Source organism: Spea bombifrons, chromosome 3 (genome assembly GCF_027358695.1).
Source record: "Spea bombifrons isolate aSpeBom1 chromosome 3, aSpeBom1.2.pri, whole genome shotgun sequence".
Taxonomy (NCBI): domain Eukaryota; kingdom Metazoa; phylum Chordata; class Amphibia; order Anura; family Pelobatidae; genus Spea; species Spea bombifrons.
In genome coordinates this window covers 18,786,115-18,806,290 of record NC_071089.1, presented here as the reverse complement: position 1 = coordinate 18,806,290, position 20,176 = coordinate 18,786,115, and the positions used below count along the sequence as shown (strand labels likewise).

General features: G+C 37.8%; 1 protein-coding gene across 1 annotated transcript in view; it reads right to left on the bottom strand.

The window, feature by feature from the left end:
* MACROD2 (mono-ADP ribosylhydrolase 2) overlaps positions 1–20,176 on the bottom strand; it is a 773,797-nt gene that overhangs the window by 22,751 nt on the left and 730,870 nt on the right. Inside the window, exons 10-12 of the mRNA XM_053461358.1 lie at positions 10,715–10,792; positions 9,391–9,474; positions 1,810–1,872 (exon numbers count right to left, since the gene is read on the bottom strand). Of these exons, the coding sequence (XP_053317333.1) occupies positions 1,810–1,872; positions 9,391–9,474; positions 10,715–10,792 (225 nt within the window). The remainder of the gene's footprint in view (positions 1–1,809; positions 1,873–9,390; positions 9,475–10,714; positions 10,793–20,176) is intronic.

Sequence of the window (20,176 nt, the reverse complement as noted above, 5' to 3'; positions counted from 1 at the left end):
ATTTACAGCTCCTGGTACATGTCACTGTCACACAACATCCCAATGTGCATTCAGCAACATCTTTTGAGTACAGTGATACCACCCATGCATGGGGTTGTCTGTTGTTTGAGGGCTAAAAGGCCACATTTGGGAAGTGTGTTTTTCCCTCCATTTTGGTCAGTCTGTGCCTATGCCCTATCTTTGAATCCAGCCACTCCAATTTACCTCATGAAACCATTCATTCTTTTTAAATTAGACACCCCTTGGGTATTTGAAATGTTTCTGTGTCAAGATTTTTGGCAAGATACAGAGCTAATTTTAGCACATGCGCATAATGGTAAACATTATTTTTTATTTTATTCTTTTTGGCCTTTTTTTACATTTTACTGGAACTGGACGGTTACTCTGATGGTGACATCACTGCATAATTATTTTAAAATGCTTTTTATTTATTTTTTTTGCTATTTTTATACTGAAGTACTTCTGATAAACATTTTGTTAGGTCATAATTTAATTGACAGAAAAAGCATAACACATAATCGTATTACAATGAATTTAGCCAGACATTTTCCACATTCAAGCACAGGATGATACATCAGCCACGAGGATAACAGATTATCATCTGTGATGCTACCAGTATGAGACTTGTAGCCCTTTAGAACAAACCACACAACTGATACATGTTTTGATAAGTCCTTTTGGTTTAAAGTAACTGGGTCTGGCAGACATCAAGAATGTGAAGTAAGAAGACGGCTCAAGACAGGAAACTGTTACGCCACCTTTTGCCACCGACAAAGTTGTGCCTTCGTTTCAACCAATTAAACTAGTCTTAAAACAAAAAAGGACTTCCTATAAGCAGTCTAAAAAATTACCCATGTTTGTAAATGTGGACTGTTTGTAAATGTGGACGTTAAGAACAAATTATAACATAAAACTGTTTATTTGTTCTAAAGATAGTTTTGTTAATGGTGCTGTCCAATGGATAAAACATTACTTTCTCTCTCCAGTATGTCAAGCAAATAAACCTTAGCAGATCTCTAATTCTATTACATATAAAGCAACACAGACCACTGCCTGAAAAATGATGAAAGAGGTCAGGTTTTATATGGTTAATGAATGGTTTGGACCAGGGCCGGCCCAAGGCAAAATGCCGCCTGGGGCGAATTTTAAAATGCCGCCCCCCCTTATCTACCCTTCCTCTCCCTCCGTCCCTGCCACCCCCCCCCCTGTACTTACCTTTCAGCAGTCCTGCGGCGAGTCTCCCTCTTCGGTCTCGGTGCCGGCTTGTAATGCTGAGCGCCGGAAATCTTCCGGCACTCGGCATTACAAGCCGGCACTGAGACCGAACAGGGAGACTCGCTGCAGAGGAGAGAGAGAGAGGGGCGCCGAGCGGGTACTGACCACTCGGCGCCCCTTTCTCTCTCTTTCGCTTTAAAAAAAAAAAAAAAAAAAGGGCTTGGGGCGGCGAAGTGCCGCCCCTTCAAAAGTGCCGCCTGGAGCAGTTGCCCCACTCGGCTCCATTGTCGGGCCGGCCCTGGTTTGGACATTCGATAGTAGGGATGATGCTTCTTATTATGTGTTTAGTTAAATAGTGAATAGTAGCTGCAACAGGACATTTAAAAAGTAGGTACCCCTTCTACCTGTCTTCTCACCGCTCCTTCTTCTAAGGACTCGAGAAACAACCTAATTCTGAGGAATCATTAAACACATTTTTTGAGAAGCTGCTAAGAAGACAAGGCATGCAAGCTGGGTAGGTTCATATATCTTTATGTATATTGAACTGATTTAAGGAGAGGTAAACCAATGCATATTCAGAAAAAGGTTACCAACCTGCTTCCTGGGTCTCTTCTTTCATCTCTTCAGCACTCACTTTGTCTTTCTCTTCTTGATTATCTATGTGAAAATAATAAATATTTCCCTTTAAAATGCACGAATAGATTATTTTTGGTCCCTTTCTACCTAAATGAGTCTCCAATGTATGTTATATTTAGTTATAATTGTACAGTTTACTCTCAAAATTTAAAGTCGAGTAAATGGATAATGGATAAGCTAAATTAGAAGAATAGTCATGTGGCAGCTGCAGCCCAATTTTGAAAAATGTAAAGCTATGCACTTGGGACATAAAAGTCCAAAGGCAAAATCTAGTATGGCAGGTACTGTGCTGCAGAGGAGAGAGAGTTGGGAGTAATTATTTCTGAGGCCTTAAAGACCTTGCCGAGTTGCAAGGTAACTGGGAACTCTTGAGGGTTGACCCAGAGTCTCCGCGTGAAGTGTCGCTCTCCCCAGTCAGTCTCCTCTTTCTCTGGACAGAAGGATGGCTTTTGGCCACGCCCACTGCTTACTTCCCTTCCTACTCCCTACTTCCATAAAGCTGTCAGGGACTAGCCCCACCCCATCCAATGTTAGCTCAGCCTCCACATACTGCTTGTCCCTCCCATTCAAGGTTAGTTCTGCCTCCATTCATTACAAAATTCCTGCCTCCTAGCACATCTTGTCCCAAACCCTCAATAAGCCACTAGAGCAGGGGTGCTAAAATGGCAAATAATTTTCAGGATAAAAAATCTGCATAACTTGGAGGAGTGAGGATATGATAGAAACAATTAAATATACATCAAAGCACAAAAAGTATATTTCGAAAATAAAGAAATATTATGACAAAAGGTCATAGTTCAAAACTACAAGTGTCAGAGGTTTAGTAATGTAATGAGAGGGTGGTACATAAGTGAAGCAGCCTCCAAGCTGAAGTGGTAGATATTAGTACAGTGAGGGAATTTAAACATGCTTGGTATAGGCATATGGCTACCCTGAATATAAGACCAAGGACCAAATAATGTTTGAGGTTTTTACAGCGGGAAGACTAGATGGACCAAATGGCTCTTATGTGCTGCCAAATTCTATATTCATGCATTTATTACAACAACAGTAATAATAGTAATACAAGTGGTGGTTTATCTCCCAGATACAGAAAATTCAGTCATATTTTACATTTGCCCTATAAGGAGGAACATATGGCGTCCACAATTGGCGTGTGCTATTTATCTTATACAACTTAAGGCCAGGAAACAATTCACAAGGAAATGAAGTGAAATATTTTCTTTGCCTATTTATATGTATTTATTTCCGATTGTCAGACTGAAAAACGTGAACAATATGAAAACAAACAAAAATAAACAAAAAAGCGGAAACCGGTTAGGGCAATTAACTTAAATTAACTTTCCTCTTCTGTTCTTTTCCAGCTTGAAGGTATTTTTCATGGCGCTGCTGTACATTAGAGTCAGGGAGCAACATTTACATGAGACTGGAAGCATCAGAGGGAGTCGGTTTGCATAAGACAATCATACTTCTGTTATCTCCACCCTTGTGATTGAAGCGATCATCACAATATGTGCTTCGACCAGTACAGAGCTTTATTCTAGACTCACAACCCAAGGTTCAGCGGTGCAACATGCTGATTCAGTAATCATCAAGCAGTCCTTTGTGACTCAATTCAGTATGCTGACATAGATCTATTAAATGGAGTGAATGGCACTGCTTGAATAGAGCAAAAAGGAAATTTATTGCCCGAAACCAAAAAGCCATAATATTAAACATATGCTTTCACATACCACTAAGCTCTTGTCCACTCTCAACTATTTGCATGATCCTTTGTGAATGATTCTTTCCTTCCGTATGTTAAGATATTTTATTTATTTTACCAATTTCATTTTCTCTGCCCCAAGAGTAATATATTTTGAGAGTTATACATGCTAATGGTAATTTCACTTCACAGCTAGCTAACAGGTAGGCAGCTATTCCTGTAATGCAGAAAATGAGATAAACAAGGGTATGGGAATTCTCCGCCTATTTCCACTAGGTGGCGCAATGGCATCTCCGCAACTTGGTGATAAAAATTGTGATTTTTTTGTTAACCATGTTATAGTTTTTTATGAGATTTAAGAGACATATTTTTCTAAACAACCTCTACTGAATATCATGAGAAACTTAGTACTATGTCCTTTTATGATCCTCCTCATCAGTTTGAGATTAAATATACATTGGATAAAGTTACATTATCATGACTTGGGGATTTTAATTAATGCAACATATTGTTCAACAGAGTTCAAATGTGACAAACTGATCATATTTCATTTAACTTTGTAGTTATGTATTACTGTAAAGATAAAACAAAGGATGCTAGGAAAGGAAAGGGGTTACTGGCATTGTAACGTAGTTCTTCCTTGAAAAAATGAATTTGGTTTGTTCTTTAAAAGGCTCCACAGAACCTGCTGCCTTGACAGACTATTCCAGAGGTATAGTTGTTGAAAAAGAAACTCATTAACATAAACATAAACATCTGTTCGTGTTCGTTGAAAGAAAGTCGTTAACAAAAACCTTTGTTCGTGTTTTAACACCATTTCTATGTTTAAAAAGACGTGTATGTGTTCGCACGTGTGCATGTTATACATGCGAACACACTCATGATTTTCTGATATAATCAGCAGGTAAGGGAATTTATTTTTATGGTATTCAAAAGAACATTTTAAGGTTCTTACAACACTAAAAAAAAAAAAAAACTAATTTTACGGGCAAAGGCTTTGAAAACTGTTCACAACACTTTCAGCTGCATTACCAAGAATCTAGCAAATCCAAAATCAATGTAAATCCAAGAGAACAACAGGCTTTCAAACTCCAGGATGAACAAAGCTGCAGACAATTAATTCTAAGTGTAGCAAAGGCTTTAATGCTCTGATCTCTGATATTCTATCAGTCTAAAGGCACAAAAGAACACGAGTACTTTATATCACAACGAAGCATAATAAGCAATTTGACAGCAGCCATGACAGTGACTGTCAAATGGCCTGAGACACCTCGTGCTCTATCTATGTAAAAAATAATAATAAAACTGTCACTTATGTTCACAGTGATCACTGAGGCAGAAAAAATCCTGAATGATGGTAGCAAGACTTCCAGTTCCAAAAGAGAATTTCCTTATAATGCAAAGCAACAAGCGTGCCAAGGAAAATACTTATGCACGCATTTATTGAAATATTTGCACATTTGATAAAGCGCCTTTCAATATTCTTGGCCAAGATAGGTCACTAATGTAATCGGTCCTCTTGGTAATTATTTGGAAGGGTATTTCCAACCAATTTATATATTTCCAGAGGAACAGCGACTTCATTGAAATCTATGGAGTATGACAACAGCAGCCTTTGTAGGCTAATCTGGTAATGGCTTCCAGTCTCGCCAACTGGCAAATGAAAACATCTGTCCTCATGTGATTTATTCAGATGACATTATGTATAGTGCACAGAAAGGAAATTCTCTATGAAAGACATTGTTTCACGTGGTAACGTAATGCTTCATTCCGCTCTGCCTGTCCACATTTGCAATGTTTCTAAAAATGGAAACGGGAACGTTCTGAAGAAGCAGCTTACTCCTTAACACTAACACGAATAATTAGAACACCCACATCTGTTTTCAAGTAGAATTATTAGACCCTGTAATAGGTGGAAATGTAGTCAACCTCTGTATTAAAAACAGTCAATTTGATGGGAAGGTGACAGCTGGATTAACTGAGAACACAAAATTGGAAATTTTAAGGACCCATTCAGGATATTGTTTACAAATAATTATATATAACAGAAATTCTTGACCTCCAGTGTCAGTGTCAATTTCATATTTTTGTGTCTAGTGGAAGGGTGCGGGTTTGACCGCTTTCTGGGAGGGGTAAGCTGCCAGTATTGCATTTTGTCTTCTGACACACTGGTTGGTTTATATAATGGGCAATAAGAATACAACACTGATTAGTGACAACATCTAATTCCACAGAGAAGTCCCTCAAAGCCTGCTAGGTTACAGGCACAGAACAAGAACCGTTATATAAAAGAAGGTCTCCCTCTTGCGGTGGTGTGGTTCAGACAATTAGGAGGGCGGCTAGTTTCAGACAGTCTTCAGCGAAGGACAGAAGTGGGTGAGGAATAGGTGAAAACTAGGTGGAGACTGCACAGTAAGTGAATGGGAAGTGGGTGTGGCTAAACAGCCCTCCCTTGCCCCCTACCTAAAAAAACTGAGAAGCAGGGACTCCCCCGGAGACTCCAGAGAGATCACAGATCCAGATATGTAGTGAGAATGAAAAATCAAGCTTTAAAATTTGAGAACACACTAAAACCTTGTACTAACTTACTTTAAAGTTTCACTGGGTCATAGATTTAGATGTAATACAGAGAGCGTGGTCGATAAATGGAAAACCATCCCATCAGAAGTGGTAGAGGGTAATACAGCAAAGGAATTCGAAGATGCGTGGGATAGACATAAATCTATCCTGAATCTAAGACAAGACCAAGGACTTATCAAGGTCTGAGCCTTTACATCAGAAAAAAAATTGGCAGAGTAGACGGGCCGAGCGGTTCTTATTTCCCATCAAATTCTGTTATGTTTTAGTATTCACAAACATTGTATTAATAGATTTAAGAGCAAAACAGTGTCCAATCAGTCAGACATATTAATGAAACCCACCATAGAATTTCCTGCTTTATTACTTAGAATAAAAGATTTCTTAAGAAAAATGTCTCATGTTTTATCAGGACACTGTAGAGCGCTGTGGAATATGATGATATCATATTAATAAAAAAATAACAATAAATTCGAAGTAAATGTTAGCATCCTTGTTTGGATTTTTGAACAGACATGCTTTAGGATACTCTGCAAAAAATGCTAGACCTATTTAACTCTATTCAAAGCTTTTTCTTTAGTATCAGCAAACTTCAATTTGTAACACCTGCACATCGAGCCTAGTTAAATCCAGCATGTGGTTCTTGTTTCATGTGAGTAAATTTCTGCTTTTAACTACGGGCTTCCTGTTGTGGCCCCGGCAATAACACTGTTTGACCTATCACGGCATTGCTTCCTAAAATAATCTGAAAGGAAAACAAACGGAACATTGCGGACAACAAAGAGCATCACATTCCCATTTGAGACAAATTACAGAAAATTATGAAGGGCAGCAGTGTCATTTTGGCAATTATCATCAGTAAGTTTATTCAGAGAAGGAGCTTTTAAGCAAATCTTGTCCCTGAATTGTTTGTGGGATTAGGCTTTTGTTAACTGTCTGAGCGCCAGAGGTGGTGGCTATTTACTTGATGCTAAAAGCTTTACACTGCTGGATTGTGCTGAATCCCTAGTTTTTACAGTGTCATAAATTAATAGCTGAAACTGGTCTGTTTTTGGATACCGCTTATATTTACACTTAAACCCCATGAGTGCTAAAGGGGTGAACAATCCATTCTACTCAATACTTATTGCACTAAAATAGTTAACAGTGATGTGTAATAGGGATTAAGTACTATTATTTTGTTAAGGTATATGGATAATATGCACGTTTGTAAAGATTGTTACATGGAACAACTTAAAAATCAAAGCACATCAGGCTCCTTGACCTTGTCTTATGTAAAACCTTTTATTAAACTATGTATATGGAAAGATTACACCACCCCTACACCATTCCCACCATTATTTCGGGTATCAAACCAGGATACTTGTGTTTGGGGTGGCCACTTGCCCACCTTCTCACGCAGACTTCAATTGCTCTTTCACCTTCCTGGACCTGACAGGGTAGATTAGAGGATCTCCCCAACCAGCCCATGCTCCCCACTGTCCACAAAAGCAGGACAGTGGGAAAGAGCATCAATAATAGGGACTGTCCAAAGGTATACATAAATCCAGCTCCTGTTTTGACTTGGTCAAACTGAGATGTTGGAAGTGGGAACACAAAATTTTATTTTGTTTTATTAATTCTTTGGACAACACCATATTCAGTAATAAAATGTTGAACTTACGTTATTGCTTTCTCCATGCCAGTAATTTACTTCACTTAGTACACCAGGTTTATGAATTTAGTAGGTTTTCTGAACTCATTGAACAATATATCAAGTCATCTTCAAATTGTACAGCTTTAAAAAATGTATACTTTTATGTATAAGACCAGGGATAATTAAAGCAATGGGCAGATGCTTTCCTTCCAATAATATGTACCTCTGTCTCTTTTTTCAGACATCAGTTTAGCAAACGGTTTGCTTCACTTTTGCTTTATTTAAGAAAATCAAGCAAGAGTTGTTTTAATTCTCAATGGCTGCCAGCTAAAGCTGGGTACCTGGTTACCTACTCACAAAACCTCATTTTATGACACAGAGAGACTGCGAGGCTTTAAATCCTTTAATTAAAGGGAAAAAAATGACATACATGTTCAAAGTAAGTCTTATTCAAAGACCTCGTTCAGCTCACTATAGCAACATCTACTATTTCCATACTGATTCCAATTACCCCAAATATAATTTCAAAACTAAAGGTATTTTAATTATTAAAGAGTTGCTTATTCTTTGTTTTCTTACATAACAAGAGTAAAAGAGTAAACAAAATTATCATAACTGTATAAACATATGCCAACGTTCCATGTTTAAAAATGCACATTTCTTTCATAATTGTTAAAAGTCAGCAATTATGTGTAAAGAAAACTGAAGAAATGTAATAAAAAATAAGTGGGAACTAATTTATCTTAAGTTCTCAGTTTCATAATAACTAATAGAATTAAAGGTCCTTTTCACTTAACATAACATAGCTGTGTTGTTTAGTAGACTTGTGCATTTAGATTCATAAGAACTGTACCAAAGTTTGGTACATTTGTCAATTTGTATGAAGCTCCGAATTTTAGTCTGAAATTCGTAGGTCCGCATTCACTTATACTCTTGAAATGTTTCCCTACCTTCTCTGTCAACCATTTCTGCCTCTGCCGATCCTCCACTCGGGGAAGAGGATGTCACCAACTGAGGGCAATATGGCGGCGCGCAAGCGCCACCATTTTGCCCTCAGTTCACATGGCTCTTGCAGTGACGTCACCGCAAACACTGCCACTTTGGCGGAAGTTCCGGACGGGTTTAAATTGATTCCTGAATTAAAAATGCCCTCAGATTTTCGGCCGAACCAAACGGGAGGGAGCGTAAGCAGTTGTAGAAAACTAATGGGCCAAAAACAGACTGAAAAATTTGTCCAAATCATTTTGGGCTATTTGCATATGGAAGGTGTTTAGTATGATTAGCAATAAACCTTAGCAGATTTGTCATTTTATTGTTTCCTCCAAAAGCACAACAGAAAAGTTTAAGGATATTTTTTTAAGTTGTGTTAAAATGTGCGTTGAATTAAGCAGAATTTTACTTGTTGTAAAAATTATTCTGAGATGAGTTTGGACATTCAAAAGTATTAGGAAAGATTTTTCTCATGTGGCATTTCAAAGCTACCCATAGAAATAAAAAAAAACACATGAAAAAAAACACATGAAAATTCTACAACTAAGTATTAGCATTTTAAAAATAAATATTAATTTTTGATATAATCAAATATTTAAAAATGTGTATTTCCAGGAGACCAAAAGCCTACCTTCAGGAGGATCTTGAAGGCTTTCAGGTTGTTTCCCTTTGTATTTTTTTATCGGGGGTGACTGTGCTTTCTGAGTCATTCCTTCTATATGCACAATAAAAATGCTTATTTTAATTTCACAACATTATTATTTGCTTTGAGTAAACAGAAATGTTAGCAGTTCCAAAATGTCACAAATGTTTGCGCCACATGTAATAGCTTATGCACAATATATATTGTATATTGACATGTTAGAAAGTCCTTCAGTACTAAAAACCCTTTTTTTTTTTTAAGATTTAGTTTTAGTTGATTTAATAAGATTTGTATTGCATGCATCCTATGCAAAGGTTAAATGTAGTACAACTAGATGGCAGATGTTTGTAAATTCTGCCGCACAGAATATGATTAAAATTACTGGAACACAGCCATACCAATGCACAGTCATGTCATTTTCTACTCATGATATTGTGTCTGGTGACATGTGTCATAAAAGAAATGACACTTTCATTTATTATTGTATTTATCACATTAGGCTAATAAACTATTGAACTGCCTAGGGTGGCAGTCTACAGTACTCAAATCGCAAAGCATGATGATGTAGAGGAGGATAGCTCTTATGAATGGAAAAGGCCCTTTTAAGATATAATGTGCTTCTAGGGACTGAGGTTATTCGGCATTCAATGGGTTGGTGGACATCATTAATAATATAATCTTTGCAACATTACTTTTCCCTGGTATTCTCACTTAGTTATATGGTCTGAACACTAATATTAGCCTTATCGTAACCGGGACACAACATAAGCATCCAATGTTTCTCTACAGATAAAGAATTGTACATTGGAAGATTATTATTCTGTTCGTGTGAAGTAATTCACATAAAGTGTGTGTGTGCCAGCTTTAGCCCTTGAGACTGACAGCCCGGGTTCCTAAATGACTGCCTACTTTACCTAATGGGAAAGCTGGCACTACATGGTTCTCCTGTAGCTTCTTGATCTTGAAGTATTATGTAATTCAACACTTCATGAAGAAGCTATTTGACAGTACCAAAGGTCTTGCATTCTACTTATCACATTTGTCAGGCAATGATTATGATACCACTAACGGTAATTTCATCATTGTAAGAAGTGGTTCTTATTTAAACTTTGTCATAGCAATGATCTTTTGTTTTTCAAATGTCTAACTTGGCTGCCTACAATAGTGATACACTGTATTTAAAACTAAAAGAAATGTAAAGTATTTATGAGTCTTCCCCTTTAAATCGTGTGCACCTGTATAATTCTGCCATACCACATTAATATTTTTGTTAAGATTCCCAGGGAGATTGCCAAAAGAGATATTTGTATACCTGTGTCTTCATTCATCTGCTCTGTGCCTTCTTTTATGTCTTCATCTTCTTCCTCACCACCATCTTTAGTGTCATCACCTTTTGTTATTAAAATAAACGGGAAAAAAGATATTCTTTATCAATATCCACAATAATAATCGGATCACATATTAACATTTCTATAATTAAACAATAAAGGTGACAGGACCTCAGAAAGCATTACAACTCAACAATGGCCTTTCTGATTTGTCTTACTTTTCAGTAGGGAGTCATATCAGTTGTTTTATTTATTGTTCCTGCACATAGCTGGAGAATATTGTTTGAGTGAAAGATCAAGTAGTCACTAAACCACTGGAGATTTCCTAAAGAAAAACTCAACAACGTGAAGCATGGCTGAGGTTCCATGCACAATGCTCAAGAAAAGCCAGCGATACCCATCAACTGTTACTCCTGTAAACCTGTCCCTAGTAGGAACTGGGTTGTCGAGCCAAGTTGACACAGCTCAGAAGTGTGCCTCCTTGAGAGCCTTGTGAAATAGTGCCATAGATATTGAAGAAATGACTAACGCATTCTAGCTACCAGAATATCCAGCATTCATTCCTGGGTATTATATATTGCCCTCCTCAATACACATTCTGCATGTCTCATATGCCCTCTTTGAGCCTGTATAGTGGAAGATCTATTGAGGTACTGCAGTTTATGTGTACATGGGAGAGTGCAGCCCAAACAGGTTTTATTAATTATACCCCTTTAGGTATATCATTACGTAAGAAGAGAAGGATGACCAGATCGCTGCTTTAACCAGGGGCAATTATGATGAGAGGGCTAATAGTCTTCATGCATATGCTTTTTTGAAAATACTTGCAAATTATTTTATGTATTATGTATTATCTTAGCGGTAAAAGCTAGTTGTGTGACTACTGGAAATAGAGAAAAGGAAATACACTAAATATAAACTGTTGTATAGCAGAGGACTTAACCACAGTTGAGTAATGCTAATGATAGTGGCACTTGTTTTAATCAAATACTACCACATTCAAGTACAGATTATACAGAGGCATCATGGAGGTTTGCCGCCAGCATCCTTCAGAGGATGGGAAATGTGTGGAGAGTGGGTAGGAAGTTGGTATGGCCAAACACCACTTTCATGCTCAATCAACAGAGAGACTAGCCCCGGGAAATGGGGATTCACCTGGAGACCCCGACTGAAACATTGAGAGTTCCCATGTATGCACTAATTAACTGGGGGTAGTTAAATGATCCAATTAATTCAGAAACACCAATATAGGTTGTACTAAATTACAAAAGACGGTTTGAGCAACAAACAATTTATAGAGAAATTCGTCTCACCAGAAGCCACACATCTCACCAGAAGCCACACATCTCCATGTCGTCATGGAGGAGTGGAAGAGGACTCCAGTGGCAACCTGTGAAGCTCTGGTGAACTCCATTGCCAAGAGGGTCAAGGCAGTGCTGGAAAATAATGGTGGCCACACAAAATATTGACACTTTGGGCCCAATTTGGACATTTCCACTTGTACTCACTTTTGTTGGCAAAGTTTAGACATTAATGGCTGTGTGTTTAGTTATATTTGAGGGGGGCAGCAAATGTACGCTGTTACACAGGCTGTACACTCACTACTTGTAGCAGAGTGTAATTTCTTCAGTGTTATCACATAAAAAGATCTAATAAAATATTTACAAAAATGTGAGGGGTGTACTCACGTTTGTGACATACTGTATATATATATATATATATATATATATATATACACACACATGCATATACAGTATATACTGTTGCACAATTTAGTGGCTCTCTCTTAATATGCTACTTACAGAAAAGAATTAACAGCACTGACAGAATGTTTCATACACCCACAGAAACATTATTTTTGCTACCTCACACCCTTTTTCATTTCTGGGTTGTAAATGGATTAATTTATGCAACATTCATGTATTACACAATGCGACATAAGTGCTCGGGGAAAAAAAAGAAGTCAAATTAAATAAACATTTCAAAGCAATGTCGTTGCATACAAATAATTCAAACATAATTCAATAGTATGTTGGATATTCTGAATGCATCTAATAACTATCAGATTCTCTGAGCAAGATTACCTCAGGTGACAGAAGATAAATGTCACCTATTTACCCTGTGCTGTGAAGGGAGGCACCTTCACTTAAATCTTCCCCTCACTATTAAGCGATGCATTTAAAAATAATATATGTATATATATATATATATATATATACACACACTATTTGTTTTTTTATATAAATTATTTAGCGTTACATTGCTTGAAGTAGCCAATCAGTGGCAAGAAACACAACCACTGAAATCAAAGAAGGGCCTCCTGCGATCACAGGAGCTGACTGGTGGGAAGCTGAACACATCTCCTGCAAGCCAAGTAAATGTTGGGGATAGAAAATGACTAATTAATAAGGGGAGATTTAGCAGAATGCTCCATACATACGCACGTGGGATCAAAAAATATAAAGGGATCACTCAGCTATCATGTGCATTAAAGTGCTTATTGGGGTTGGAATGTCCCTTTAAATTATATGCTGCTGCTTGGTAGAACAAGAAAAAGCTATAGATAGTTTACATATTTTAGTAATGCTAGAAGCTCTGGCAGTGATAGTTCTGTGGACATGAGAGAAAGAAAATACATCTAAAACATCAATATCACAATTTGATTCTTGCATTCTGGCAATGAACAACATGAAGCAGGCTTGGCCACCTGGTCCAGTGGCTAACTCACATGCACCCAGGACACAGACAAATCTGATCTTGATTACAAATACCAATTCTGCCGTTCTATGACATTTCCTACTTAGTAGACAAAATTGAACACAAAAAAAACCCTCAAAACATTACCACGTTTGATCTATGTAACACCAGTGTACTTAACATAGGCTGGAGAAAATTGAGAAAATGGTCTTGATAAATATAAAGCCTCATTCCATATGAAGATACATTAAACATGGATTTGGCTTCTGTTAACTGACAGAAATAAGAAAACAATAGGTGAGAGCAACCAGATATGCTTTATACAAAATGATTTGTATCATTTGCAAATTATACAGTTGTATAGAAGTTGTTTGAAGTTAGTTGAAGTTAGTTGATGAACATTAAAAGCATTTGGGAAAAATTAAAGCGAGATTGGTCTAAAGCTTACTAAGTTCATAGGAATGAAGCTGAACATGATGTGCTGATGGTTGATCATAACAGGAGTATGGTAATGTATCCAGATAATTCAAGTACCTTAAATTTCTCTAGCAGCTGGAATGACTCTTAAGGATCAGACAATTCTATCATTCTTAAGAAGACAAGACCGACCAAAAGTAAACCAGTCATACCTAGACAATGGCTACATAAGGTAAACTGTGCTATGAATACAAGTAGTGTTCATAGCACAGTCAATATATTCAGATATTGTTCATTAAACTCCAACTAAAATCTTAAAACATACAAATGATTTAAAACTGGACTGTAATAACCTTTACTCAAAAGTTTTTTTCCCCTGGATACATTATTATTTCCCAAAAGAATAAAATGATTTAAGATTCAAAATATGGGAAAAAAATTAAAGGACCTCTTTTGAAGAATTAAACATGAAGTCACGGAGACCCCTAAAAGTCAGACTTGTGGTAAAGTACTCAAGAAAAGAAAGCTGAACAGCCTTAAGCATCACAGCTGTGGCTGCATCAGTGTCCAATAGAATATATGTTTAGATCGTATTAGCAACCACCTGAATGTGGCTTTGGCTACAAGGGTGCCACTGAAAAAATATCTCCAGAGAAACATGGGTACACATTTTGAAGTGTTTGTCCCTACATCTTGACAACGCTTGTTGTTTTGTATCCGCAAATTCCATTTTATCACTGACCCATAGACAGGAAGACAGACTTATGACTAATAAATGAATAACTTATTTTGTTAATGTTCATTTCCAGGTCCTGTGAGCTAGAGTATCCGATACAGGTTAAGAAAACAATTCCATAATATAGGGGATATGAAATTTCAAAGAAACTACGTATTTGGTTTCTGATTGTTTCCTTTTATTTAACCTTGAAATAGACCAATGAAAAGGTAGCCATTAACAGGATAACAGGATATATGTGTCTATGTGTTGGTAGTTTTAACAATAGATGGAATGGTCAATTTCATTAAACTATACTTAGAATGGACAGATGTACAGACTGATTTTTAGTTAATCTGTTTATTTCCTTCAAAGTTTCCTTGATATTTCCTGGAGAGTTACTGTCAGGACTCGGGTAAGCAGGTCGGGTAGGAGCCCAGTTGCAGAGGATAGCTGGGGCTCTGTTTGTACCCCACGATGCATGGTACTGGATGGGAAGGCACAGAAAGGCTAGATTTTTAGGAAACAGTCTATACTGCAGTGTCCTGGCTAATCAGGTAATAGAAAAAGGACTGGTTTACACAGCAGAACAAAACACGAACAGGATACAGACTGTAGGTAACACACAGGTTGGAAAGTATCTTGTATCAGTAAGAAAGAGGGAGGTGTTTTAACATGTGATCACTGCAATTGATTTTCACAGTGATCACTAGACTTGTGTATTCAGATTTGTACAACTTTTAATTATAACAATAGCCAATTTTGTTCATTTGTACAATTATCCAAAAACGAGGAGGTATCCCAGATGAAACAAATGAAAATGAAGCAGAGAGCTCACAATTTTATTAACATTTTCTGCTTTTGTTGCCCTCTCATTCTCTCACTCACTCTAACACTCTTTCACACTCTCATACATGCTCTCACACTCTCTGTCATTCTACCTTCTCCACCAACTTCTTTACTGTCCCTGTTTCCTTTTCCACAGCTCCACTTCTTATCTTGTCTCTTCTTGTTCTTCTGTGTTCTTTCGCTTCATCATGGTATCAGCTCTGTTATCCCGGTCCTTCAGAATATTTTGGCCTCTTTGAGTACTTCCACAAAATGGCGGAGCTATGTCATATACCCAAGGAACAGCCTATGCCTCATTACTCCAATTGGGGTAGAGGGTGTGCGCAGAGGTTCCGCCCTTTTGCGGAAGTACCTGGATAACGGAACGGACACTGCAGAGAAGCGGACGAAGAAAGAAGACAGAAGAACAAGAAGAGTCTAGAAAAGTAGCGGAGCTTGGGAAAAGGAGACAAAGAGGCAGAATACTACGAATCAGTGCTTTTCTTTCCTTTATTATTTTTAAGGTAATGTCATAGGGATGTGATTTTGTAAGGAAGATTCAAAACTACATCTACAAATATACATGGCCTGAATTAACCTTTTATTTAACACAGTGCAGCAAAACACTGCTCAAGAATGCCTTATTAAATTTTATGAGGAGATTTGCTGGGAAACTGCTTGCAAATCTATTTCCAATGCTACTATTTTTTTTCTTTTCACGAGCAGAATATGGAAATGTAGCTGATGAGCATATTGTCAAAAGCCGAGAAAGAGAGAGAAAACATCCTTGTGATGGGATAACATTGAAACCTAAAAACATATTCCTTATGCATATTCAGTTGTATGAAGATGTGAAATTTATACATATTTGCAAGAAAAAAGCATAATAATTATGTGCACATGAAAAGCCCAAGTACCCCTGTGATACAGAGTTTTTTTCTCTTAATAAGTACATAATTAGGAAATAACTGGTTCTGTTTTTTGTGAGGAACAGGGAAGACTATCTTGGCAACTTAGACTCAGGATGAGTCACAGCGAGAAAATGCTGAAATCACATGTTTCCAGGATTATCTATTAGATAAACATTATATTGATTTTACAGTTGCTACACAATTGTAATATTGCACATAGATGTAAAACATAGAGGGCATCCCTGGGAAGTTTATAAATTAGCTGACCCTTAGACACTTAAAATATTAACCCTTTAAAAGCCAATCATGAAGATTCTACATAGTGAATAGCCAAACTTAGCCAAATGGCTCTATTCCTTGACTTGTCATTTAACAACACAACTATCTCCCCTACTAACCAGACCTGATGCCTTGGGGTCATCCCTGACTCAAACCTCTTCTTCATCCCTCACATTCAGTCCCTCATCAGATCCTGCCGCCTGCACCTAAAAAACATCTCTCGCATCCGCCCATTGCTCACCCAGGAATCCACAAAAACTCTGGTTCATTTCCCATCTTGACTACTGCAACACTCTTCTGGTTGGCATTTCACTGTCTTGACTCTCTCCTCTACAGTCTTCCTTGCACACAGCTCCTCTTCTGCTTCCCCACTCTGTAAAACCCTCCACTGGCTCCCTATTACCTTTAGAATTAAATTTAAAATCCTGGCACTAATATATAAGGCCCTCTATAACACTGCTCATCCATACATTTCTGCCCTCATAAGCAAATACTCTCCTACTTGATCCTTACATTCTTCCCATGGGCTACGGCTCTCCTCCTCACTTATCACCTCTTACTTTTCCCCTACAAGATTTCACTTGAGCCGCCCCATATCTCTGGAATCTACTTCCACCGAACCTTCAGCTTTCACCCTCCCTCCCAACATTCAAGAAACATCTCAAAACTCACTTCTTCAGAGAAGCCGCACCATCTTAGCTGCTAGAACTTCCTTGTCATTGATACGACCACCACACTACCTCTCACCCTTTCTCTGTGTACCGAATGTATCAGTTTGTCTTAGTCTGTCAACTCTCGTCTTGTCATACCCCTTGAATATAGGTATTGTATTAAGCACTGCATAAATTGTTGCCGCTGTATAAATAAAAAATTAAATATTATCAAATTATTATTAAGATACACTTGAGTCGACTGCATTCAAACAGAGACACCAACCATAACATACTATAGTAAAATCACCAATTGTAAGTCCTATATATGGTCACAGAATTGTAGAATAGGAAGGGGTCATCTCCAGACATCCCCTTCATCGTCATAATAGGGAAAAACCCAGAGAGTCAGGGTAAAACCCTAAGAGTTCCCAGGTATTACATCGGAGTTTACACATGAAACTACAATTTTAGTTCACAATCAGTTCACTTCACTGACTTAACTATACACTCATTGACCACTTTATTAGGTACACCTTGCTAGTAGCGGGTTGGATCCCCTTTTGCCTTTAGAACTGACTTCATTCTTTGTGGCATACTTTCTACAAGGTGCTGGAAACATTTAACAGCCTGGACTGTTGATACATGGCAGGATGAATCAATGCTTTTATGTTGTTTAACCCCTTAATGACAAAGCCTATACATGTACAGGCTCAAAATGCATTGTTTTTGGTTTAGGGACCGCGCATTGTCCTTAAGGGGTTAAGCCAAAGGCTGACCCTGCCATCTGAATGTCGTAACTGGAATCGACTGATCAGACCAGGCAACGCCCGGTGTGGTCTTCTGCTGCTGTACCCATCTGCTTCAAGGTTCGACGTGTTGTGTGTTCAGAGATGGTATTCTGCATACCTTGGTTGTAACCAGTGGTTATTTGAGTTACTGTTGCCTTTCTGTCATCTAGAACCTGTCTGCCCATTCTCCTCTGACATCAACAAGGCATTTTCGTCACACAACTGCTGCTCACTGGATATTTTCTCTTTTTCGGACTATTCTCTGTAGATAGTTGTGCGTGAAGATCCCAGTAGATCAGCAGTTTCTGAAATATTCAGACCATCCCGTCTGGCACCAATAACCATGCCATGTTTAAAGTCACTTAAATCCCCTTTCTTCCCCGTTGTGATACTTGGTTTGAACTTAAGTAAGTTGTCTTTACTATGTCTACATGTCTAAACGCATTGAGCTGCTGCCATGTGATTGACTGACTAGCTATTTGTGTTCACAAGCAATTGAACAGGTGTACCTAATAAAGTGGCCAGTGAGTGTACATTATGAAGGGCAGATCCTAGCTGGCAGAATAACTCAGTTTCCCCTGCACAATGTATAAATAAAGTGCTTCTATTTCTATGAATAATTAACTGCATTATGCATGGCTAACTTAGCACTTTCAAATAAGAGAAACTTAGAAAAATAGGTACTTCATAATCATGCGTTTACATCTTTCATGGAGCTTTTCCCATATTCAGGCACTGTCCTGTGTGGATCACAAGCCTATTGGGCAGATCCTCTGATCTCCTTTGTCCAGCCCAAAGAGCTGCTGTTACAGAACAGGCCTCCATTGTTTCTCTCATGTGGCTCTTTGAGCTGGTTCTTTGGGTAATGTGTGTGGGTGGTCACATCACTTGCGCTACCCACTAATGACTCCACCCTTTTTTGCCACTGACCTGCCCCTCACCTCAACCCAGCTGTCCTGATTGTGACACTTGACACTATATTTTAGCATTCTTTATAATTAAAGTCAATGACAATGTCCAAGTAAACATATATATATATATATATATATATATATATATATATATATATATATATATATATATATATATATATAGTAGATTTGTGCAAATAGACCAAAAATCATTCGGACAAATTGTTTGTTTGGTTTTTGGTCCATCTGTTTTTGTTCAATGAATTTTGTTACTTGCTCTTTGAAATTCAAAGGGCTTTTACATTCGTAATCTAAATTTGTTGTTACTTGCCCTCATTCATTCTCATTTCCTCTCTTGCACTCACATCCTCACTCTCTCTCAATGTCTCACCACCCTCTTTGCTGATCACTTCTGTGTCTCTGTCTTCTTGCCCCGCAGCTTGCCTTTTTTGCTCTTCTGCCTTCTTTCTGAACCATGCCTCCCAGGGTCCTTCTGCAAACAGTCTTTGCCACTGGGGCAGCCTCTCCTCTGTTCTTCCAATCGGGGGACAGGGTGTACCTAGGGGCTATGCCCTTTTGCTGAAGTGCCCTGGGAGACCCGGTTTGCAGGTGAAGAAATAAGACAAAAGGACAGGTGGACAAAGAAAAAAGACAGAAGAACAAGAAGAGACAAGAGAAGAAACAGAGCTGTGAGAAAGGAGACCGAGACCTAGAAGCAGTCAGTAGATAAGATAGGGAGACAGAGAGCGTGTGAGAGCGTGAATGAGAGCGTGAGAAAATGTGAGCGATCATGAGTAAGTGAAAAAACAATGAAATGCAAGCGAAAATTCTGAGCTCTCTGCTTCATTTTCATTTGTTTCGTTGGGTTTCCTCCTCGTTATCGGACATTTTTACGAATTGACAAAATTGGCAAATTTTGTTAAAATTTAAATTCATACAAATCCGAATGTAAAGGTCTAATCTACAGTATTAATTTTAGCTCTATAATCTAATCTGGGATATAAATCAGAATTTCGCCCAAATACGAAACTACTTAAAATTACATATGATTGAAAAAAGTTCATTAGTTAGAGTTGACTTTAATAAAGAAATTTAATGATGTTGAGAAGATGGTCCTTTTTCAACAATTGTGAAATTATCAAAGCATTCCTTCTATGGTAAAACTTCACTAGTTTCTTCCTCATTAATGGGACATTGCATTAAAATAACATCTGGACAGAATACGGGCTACAAGAGCCTCAAATTAA